At 55.1% G+C, this 8,802-nt stretch overlaps 1 protein-coding gene across 1 annotated transcript; it reads left to right on the top strand.

Annotated features, from left to right (window-relative positions):
* The first annotated feature begins 4,492 nt into the window (after positions 1–4,492).
* On the top strand, positions 4,493–8,049 carry NKX2-3 (NK2 homeobox 3). Its single transcript, XM_007187522.2, has 2 exons — positions 4,493–5,012; positions 6,515–8,049. Exons 1-2 carry the CDS (start codon positions 4,652–4,654, stop codon positions 7,249–7,251), a joined length of 1,098 nt encoding a protein of 365 aa, XP_007187584.2. The 5' UTR covers positions 4,493–4,651; the 3' UTR covers positions 7,252–8,049.
* The last annotated feature ends 753 nt before the right edge of the window (positions 8,050–8,802 follow it).

The raw sequence follows: 8,802 nt of genomic DNA, 5'->3' as shown, positions 1-8,802 counted from the left end.
TGAGAAATCGAAACTCACTTCCTCCGCAAGAGCCTGTAATTTACAAAGAACTACAGGGATTGCTGAATTTGGACCAATTTTCTCCCAGGGAAGGGAAGTGGTGGGTTATTTAGAAAACTCAATTCCAAACACAATCTGAGAAAATATGGCATTTATACAAACACATGCAAAACAAGCTAAAATGCTCAAAAATGCCATTTTAAAATCTCTCTTACCAAATTACTGAAACGAGGGGAAAAAAATCCTCTTGAGGAATTAGATCAGTTTAATGCTTTCTGGGACTGACGTACCTAGCTGACATTTCTTGAAAAGTAGAAAATGTATTCACCTTCTCACAAAACACTAGCCTCTAGATTGCTCAAAAATTTGGATAGCTTTCTAATATCTCTCAACGAAAAACCAAACCAAAACACATACACACCACCGCCAGCAACTACAACAAAATAACAAAAATCTATTTAGTGCTTCTGCAAAAGAGGAAATTTTTTTCTTTCAAGTCTTTTTTTTTTGTAAGATGTCATTGACAATGAAATTTCTAGGAGAGCAGTAAAAAAAAAAAAAAAAAGAAGAAAAGAAAGAAAGAAGGAAAGAAAATTTCAACGAAAAAAAAAATCACCTGAAATGTTATCACATAGTTTTAGCTAGGTGAGTTCATCACATGATGGTTTTTCATGCCTTAATAGAAAATCACTCCTGACTGTGGTACTACATGTAGATTAGAAAGCCACGATAACCTTCAGGTTTTTTGGGTTTTGGTTTTTTTTGTGTGTGTAGCCATGGCTACATAATTAAATGGCTATTCAAACAGGTGGAGGATATCAGAATAAGCTGTGGCATATATAACTAAAATGATCAATTATCTGCCTATATAAGTATATTAAGCAATTTTTGGGTAGAGAATAATAACTTCTTGGAACACTTTACAGCTTTCAAAGAACCATCACATTTTTCTTGGATAATATGTTTGTTGTAGTGATTAGCATGTGGGTTTTCTCCCAAAAAGGTATAATTTTATTTATCGCCTTTTTACGCGTCTATATAGCACCTCCCCTCAGAGAATTTGCCATCATTTTACTATGATCTGTAATCACATACGGGAGGAGAAAGACTTGTATAAATGTATAACGTGACAAAACGGAACGTAGGCAGATACACTCGATTAAAATAAGATCAAACGCTTCCATAGATGCAACGATATTTACTTTATCTGTCAGTAATTAGCTAAACTGTCTGGAACAAAAACCAATTATTAGCTACGGGATTTCAAAGATCCTCTTTTCCCACAAGAGAATGCAAATATCCCAGAACGAGATTGTAACTGGATAGGCGCTGGAACCAGATTCTACATTCTGATAAGTGACTCCTGAGAACCGACCGCTGCTGTAATGTAACTATCGCCCTGGCGGCGTTTTCGTTCCGGACAGTGGCGCGCAGCTGGCGGCGCACACGCTCGCGATCCTCGGGGCTGCGGGCGCAGGAAAGGCAGGCTGCCGAGATGTGATTGGCCTGGCGGGTATCCCTGCAGGGAAGCTCCGCTGCTGGGGAACCAGACCGACCAAAGGGAGCCTGAACAATCAGGAGACGACCCGAGCCCCTGCTCAGGGCTTAAGGCCAAGATCTAAGTCTCCCACCCGCTAGATCAGCCCTGCGCAGAGCTGGGATTGGGAAGAGAAAAGGAGGACAGGGCATACCAACCGCCTGCTAGGCCCCTTCGTCTGTGCTCCCCACACTCCGGCTCCTCACGAGCCTCCAGCCCCTCGGGCCTGAACTGCGTCCTGGGGCGGCCTGCCGAGGAGCAATCTGGTTAGGGACCTCTGGAGAGAACTAGTCAGGCCTGGGCCAAGGAGATCTGGCGGGGTAGTCGTGGCAGCGGGTTTGGAGGAGAGCGAACTGCGTGGGCCGGCGGCTGGGGAGGACACAGCCTTCTGCGTGCTAAGGGAGAAGGAGAGTCGGTGGACTCTGGGCGGCAGCAGCGGGTGTGTGGGCGTGTCTCCGCGTTCCCGGCACCCCGGGCCACGGGTTCTAAGATAGGGATTCTTGGGGATGAGCTTAGGGAAGGCCTAGGAACGAAGCGCCGTGGAGAAGCAAGAGAATGTAGCAAGGAGAAATGAAGGTTTCGGCTGGAAACTGGGGAGAGAGATTTTCCGTAGCTCTTGTCTTTCTCTGTCTCTTTTTTTTTTTTCCTGAATCTTGAAATCACTCAAGAAAATCGCCCACAGAGGCAAAAATAATAATAATAATTTTAAAAAATTAGGAGACCAGCAGGGAGTAGAAATATTCCCAACGACAGTCTAGCCCTCGGGATGGGGATGGAAGAAGCTTCCTTCTTTTATGCTCGCCTGCTACCGCGACGCACACACTGAAGGACTCCTACCCGGCAGTGCCCCGCACTCACCCCCATCTCTCTCTCTGGATCTTTGCGCTCAAGCGCTCGCGATCCGCAGCAAAAGCAGGCGCATTCTTCTCTCTGCAGCTGCATGGCCTGGTCTGAGGATGCCGGCTCTGCCTGGGGCCTCAATAGTCTCAGAATTCAAAGCGGCAAGGCACCGGGCGCCCTTGTGGCTGAGGGATGGTCCTCCCGGCTCAAAGGCCGTCTCACAGAGGGTCTCCCCAACAGCCTGCGGGCCGCCGCCACCTAAGTACTCCCGGGCGCACGTGGCCCACGCTGAATCCCAGCTCCCCAGGCGGCCCCGGGGGCTGACTCCCCGCACCATTTCCGCTCCCTCCGAAACAGCCCCGCCTCTCCCCCCTCCCGACTGGCTGTTCATTCTCTTCTCAGCTTTGGGCACCCACCGCTCCCTCTGTTGCAGGGTTCCTCCCACGACAGCTCTCCGCTCTCGCCCCCACTCCCATCCCGTGTCTGCTGCCGCCGGGAGGTGTTGTCCACAGTCCCTGCACCTTCCATCTACCCGTTCTAGCTGAGGCTAGTGCTCCCCCAGCTCCACTATCTTGACCACCAAAAAATGCTTGGGGTGGCTAGGGCCAGATGAGGGGCGCAACGGTTGGGCCGAATCGGTCCCTATTATTTCAAGGCCAGCACTGCGCACAGGTTTTTCTGTAGGTCTCACAGCAGCGCCTGCTGCTCCTCACTGGGCTAGACGTGGTGGCGAGCGAATGCCTATTGTGCGGGAAGATGATCTCCACCAGCGCGGTTTCCAGAATCACAGGGGACCCCTTAGATTCGCCCACAAAACAACCAGGGCCTTAGGAGGGCGCCAGAAGGCGTGTGGGTTGGAGAAATTAGAAAGATGCCTCCGAGGGTCAAGGCCTAGACCAAGGCGCCTGATTTCAGTAGGCGGAAAAGATGGCCTCCATGGCTGGGTCACCTCCCTTGCGAAGACAGACTCTGCTCTCAAGACCCTATGAGACCACCCAATGTGTGAGGCACTCCAGCCATGTCATCACCAATGCAGTCAACAAATACTGCTTGACCTCTGATGCAGAATAGCAGTCGATGACGTGTATTGAGCACTAACATGCGCCCCGCATGAAAATCCTGGCATGTTTTGCCTCATTTATCCCTGGCAACAACCCTGAAGAAGGTATTACTGTCTTTTTGTAGACAAAGAAACTGAGGCTTAGAAACGCCCAAGGCCATACACTGACTAGGCCAGGATTCAAACCAAGAGCTGTCAGTCCACAAAATTCAGTAATGGCTCCATCGTCCTGTCTCTCACATACCTGCTTAGTGCGGCCGCTGGAAAAGCTACAAGAGCCGATGCTACTGGTGCCCTGCCCTCACGGGCTCATAGTTTACCCAGGGAGACCAGGCAGACAGTATAGCTATAGTATTAGGCGGGAAGTGATAAGTGACACGAATGTCCTTTACTAACACGCGCTGCAAGTTCAGATGCGAGAGAGATGACTTCCGGCTAGGCGACGAGGGAGCGCTTCCTTGGAGGAGGTGGCATTTGAGCAGAGCCTCGGAGACCAGTCTTATCATGGAGACAAGGGCGGAGAAGACATTCCGAGTGGAGGGAACAGCTTGAGCAAAGTCAACAAGGCGAGAACGCACACGTCGCCCATCCATAGATATATAAAACATTCCATCTCCTTGGGGATCCAGTGCCGGGTATTTACAAGCCAGGAAGTTTTCCTGCCCCCGCAGCATCTGGAAAAACCACACTCCTGGGCTATCCTTCCTGGTAGCTGGTTCTCAGACAGGAAACCTCCCAGAACTGGCTTTGCCCGGGAAGATGCGGCCAGTCTGGGTGGGAATCGGTAGTTCGCGTAACCCAGGCAGTGCAGCCTCGCCCGCAGCGACTAGGACTTTGCGACTTTATACTAGTCCTTGTCCATTTCTGGTAGCTCCATGGCACCCACACTCACTGGCTGCGGAGGGGCGTGGTCCACAGGATCTGGAACCAATAGAGAGGGAGGTCGAAGCGAGAGCCCCGCCCCAGACGTGACGTAAGACCCCCGGACTCAGGCTTCGCAGCCCCGGCCCCAGTCCCTTCAGTGGCTGTAACAAAACCCAGACCCCCACGTCCCGGCCAATGGAGGCGATTTAGACTGGAGCGGGACCGCGTCTGTCAAAAGCCCGACTCGGCAGCAGCGGCGGAGTCCAGAAGGAGAGCTGGAGCCGCCGCGCTGCCTCCCCGCCCCCGCCGGGATTTATTGAGTATTTGGACTGGACAATTAAGTGGCCCTGATGATGTTACCAAGCCCGGTCACCTCCACCCCTTTCTCAGTCAAAGACATTTTGAATCTGGAGCAGCAGCAGCAACAGCATTTCCACGGCGCGCACTTGCAGGCGGACTTGGAGCACCACTTCCACTCGGCGCCCTGCATGCTGGCCGCCGCTGAGGGGACGCAATTTTCTGACGGAGGGGAGGAGGATGAGGAAGAAGAGGGAGAGAAACTGTCCTATCTGAACTCACTAGCTACAGCCGACGGCCACGGGGATTCGGGGCTCTGCCCCCAGAGCTATGTCCACACGGTCCTGCGAGACTCGTGCAGTGGGCCTAAGGAACATGAAGAGGAGCCCGAGGTCCTGAGGGACCGGAGCCAAAGTGAGTAGAGGGGGAAAGGAAACGCACCCGCACATCTGGAGCAATGGCGGGGTAACCGCAAACAGCCCACAAACCTCGCCAGCACGGCTGCCCGCCCCTTTAGCCCCTGGCTGGGGTCATGCCCTGGTCCTGGTCAACGACAGCTCCGCAAAGCGCAGGTGCCTGCAAGGGAGCCAGGGCGGAGGGAGAAAGACAAGGTGACTCCGCCAACTACTCCCCCCAGAGGGGGGAGGCGATGCAGCCCCGGAGGGAAGGGAAAATAGTTACTGCTGCCCTGATGGTGATAAGCAACATGGGCTCAGCTGCTGGGTGCTGACAACTCATAGTATTTTTGCTCTTCCCAAGAGCTAGAGGGGCACGAGCCTGAACTTTTCCCACTTTCTCTCTAGCGTGAGACGAGTTTTCTGAGGCCAGGGCAGCCGCTCCCTCTTCTTGGAAAAGACAGTCGAAGCAGGTTGTGTGCCTAGTGTCCGCAGGGTGCAGGAACTTCGGTAGAGTTCAGCTGGGTGGTTTCCTCACTTCTCCGCCTGGAACTCAGCGTCCTTGCACCCACGGCACCCGGCAGAGAGGGAGGGGATGGTGGGAGAGTGCGTGGGAACACAGTCCATTCCGCACTCACACCCCTGAGGCACCAGACATTTTTGAAAATTCTTAACGTTTTGCTTTGTGTCCCAGGCTGTGGGGCTTCGGGCTGAGTGAAAAACGCGCCGAACTTAGATCCTGGCTGCTCAAGTAGGACGCGAGGTGAATTGGGTAGGGAAATAGGACAACTGAATAAAGCCTCCAAGGAAGTGTTTGTTTCTGAGGAGAGAGAGCCAAAGAATCTCCTTCCCTAAGAGGAGGTTTGATGTGGTGGAAGCCAAGGCCTGTGCTCTGACAGCTCCCCTGGGCCTAAAATCGACATGGAACTGTCTAAATCAATCAAATTTCTTTTTCTCTCTAAGGTAATACAGATGTCGTCATGCAGACATTTAGCTGTGGGCCTGTAGGCTTTTAAAAGTAAAAAACTGTCCCTGGGCAATACATGAGCGTTACACTCAGACATTTACGAGCAGGAAGATTTTCGCAGAACGCACGCATACTGGCTCCCAAATACCAACATGTCTCACACCTTCAGCTATTCATGACGGAGTGGAAGGCAAACGAGTTTGCAAATACTATAGTTATTATGGAGTTGCAAACTTCCATCCTGAAAATAATCATCAGCACGCCGAGCCGCACGTTTAATACAGGGTAATCTCTCGCAGATGCTCAAGTTCTAAATAAACGCGCACTAACTACCCCTCCCCACGGAACGTGCCTCCACCCGCCAAGGGCGTTGTGAGGGCCTTGGGCTATCGCAGGGTCCCACGGCGTCAGGAACCACAAACTTTCCCAAAAGTCCAAGCAGTTATTACCGCACACTCCGCGCTGCCACCCAAAGGGGCCACAGTGCTCCGGGACCGGAGCCGCGGTGAGACCGGGAACAATTAAAGGACGCTGTTGTTTTGCTTCTTCCGCAGAAAGCTGCCAGCTGAAGAAGCCTCTGGAGGCGGCCGGAGACTGCAAGGCAGCGGAAGAGAGCGAGAGGCCGAAGCCACGCAGCCGCCGGAAGCCGCGGGTCCTCTTCTCGCAAGCCCAGGTCTTCGAGCTGGAACGCAGGTTCAAGCAGCAGCGGTACCTGTCGGCCCCCGAGCGCGAGCACCTCGCCAGCAGCCTGAAGCTCACGTCCACGCAGGTGAAGATCTGGTTCCAGAATCGCAGGTACAAGTGTAAGAGACAGCGGCAGGACAAGTCTCTGGAGCTGGGCGCGCACGGGCCCCCGCCGCCGCCGCGCCGCGTGGCAGTGCCGGTGCTGGTGCGGGACGGCAAGCCGTGCGTCACGCCCAGCGCGCCAGCTTACGGCGCGCCCTACAGCGTGGGCGCGGGCGCCTACTCCTACAACAGCTTCCCCGCTTATGGCTATGGGAACTCGGCAGCTGCCGCCGCCGCTGCGGCTGCTGCAGCCGCCGCCGCTGCGGCCTACAGCGGCAGCTACGGCTGTGCTTACCCGGCAAGCGGTGGCGGCGGCGGCGGGGCCTCCGCGGCGGCCTCGGCCATGCAGCCCGCCTGCAGTGCGGCCGGAGGCGGCCCCTTTGTGAACGTGAGCAACCTGGGCGGCTTCGGCGGCGGCGGCGGCGGCGCGCAGCCATTACACCAGGGTGCGGCGGCCGGGGCCGCGTGCGCGCAGGGAACCTTGCAGGGCATCCGGGCCTGGTAGGGACCGGGCGGGACATGCGGCAGCCGCCCCACCGCAGCCTGGCGCCGTGGGACTGAAGCGCGAGAAAGGCTGGATCCAAGGAAGGGCCAGGTCCCCTCGTTAAATAAAAAAAAGAAAAATATATATATATATATACGTCTCGCTCCCCAGGGCCCCGGAGCGCAGCTCACGCGAGGCCTGGGGAAGGGGGCTCAGGGGCGAAGAGGATGCCCGGGAGTGGTCACGAAGACTGTCTCTGAGGCAGAAACGCCGGCTGGGTGCTGGGAGGACGATGGCCCCGAGCTTGGCCCCAAAAGGAGTGCGAGAGGCTGGGACTCGGGCTGCCGCTCGGTTCTCCCAGAGCAAGAAGGGCTTCTCTCCCTCGGGCTTCTCTCCCTCAGCCTTCCCGCGGCCGCCGCGAAGCGCTGGCGGACAACTCAAGGACAAAAAAAGCATGAAGGAGAGAAAAATGGGCGTCGTGGCTTGAGAAATCCCCAGGCCCTGCCGACCCTCTGCCCCCTTTGCGGGGCCGGCGTACCACAGCACAGTCCATTTTCCTTTTCCCAACCACCTGCCTTCCGCACCAGATACCTCGGCCTGGATCTCCAGATTGTCAGGGGGGTGTAGAACTCTGCGAGAAAAACCAGCGGAGCGAGACCAAAAGTTGGGGGGCTGAACAAATCCGGGAACTGGTGGCCCACCGGAGGTGTTACCGGCTTTCCTTTCTGTTTCGTATTGTGTTCAGCACATATAATATATATATATATAGATATATATAAAACTATATCCACACGCCATGTACACACCCGCTGCCATACACTACAGGAGTCAATAAACAAGGTGCAATATTTTCAAACCGTTGGCCGGCTACAGACTTTGTTTAGCCCACAAGAGTGGGGAGGGATCCTTTAACGGGGGGGCGGAGAAGGAAAAGATACGCAGGAAAAACAGTTCCCCCTGGATGGTTGCAGGCCTGGTCTCCCCTGCCTCAGCCCCTAGGCTGCAAGTCCGGTCTCCAAGGCTTTTTCATTAATTTCTCTTTACTGTTGTAGGGAGAACAGGTCGGAGACTCAGGACCTTTTGAGGTCTGGGCTTTGTAATCGCCCCAAGTTTCACCCAGATGCTTGGGCTAGTATCTGGGCCTGCGTTAGATCAAGGCCTAGACTCTGCCCCGCCTCGAGGGTCGCCAGGGTAAAGGGAAACCTCGCCCCCAGGCCCAGCCGTAGGCCGCGCGAAGGCGGCTGCATCTTCGGCCGCCGCCCAGGCTTCCAGCGCGCCCGGGGGCGCTGCGCCCCGCCGCGGCCTAGTTCTCCCCCTCGGTCGCCCTCCCTTCTCCCCCGGCGGCCGCGGCTTTATGCGGCTCCTTGTCACTTGCGGAGAATGCCTGTGCGAGGCCTGTGCTGCCACACGGCCGATTGTGAGCGTGCCAAGGCGGGTGAATGGGGAGGCCTCAGCGCGCCGCGCCATTGTGGGGCCGGGCCTTGCTGAAAGGCGGCTCCGGGCCGGGAAGGTGCGGAAAGAATGGCTTTTTATTGGAGTCCCGAACAAAAGGTGTGGTAGGAAGGCGAAGTC

Source organism: Balaenoptera acutorostrata, chromosome 16 (assembly GCF_949987535.1).
Source record: "Balaenoptera acutorostrata chromosome 16, mBalAcu1.1, whole genome shotgun sequence".
NCBI classification, from domain to species: Eukaryota; Metazoa; Chordata; class Mammalia; order Artiodactyla; family Balaenopteridae; genus Balaenoptera; species Balaenoptera acutorostrata.
This window is presented reverse-complemented; position numbering and strand designations above follow the sequence as displayed.

Excerpts from the sequence above, each read along its gene's own strand:
- NKX2-3 (XM_007187522.2), top strand. The coding sequence starts at position 4,652 with ATGATGTTACCAAGCCCGGTCACCTCCACCCCTTTCTCAGTCAAAGAC. Across the intron at positions 5,013-6,514 it reads CCTGAGGGACCGGAGCCAAA|AAAGCTGCCAGCTGAAGAAG; the intron begins GTGAGTAGAGGG and ends CTTCTTCCGCAG.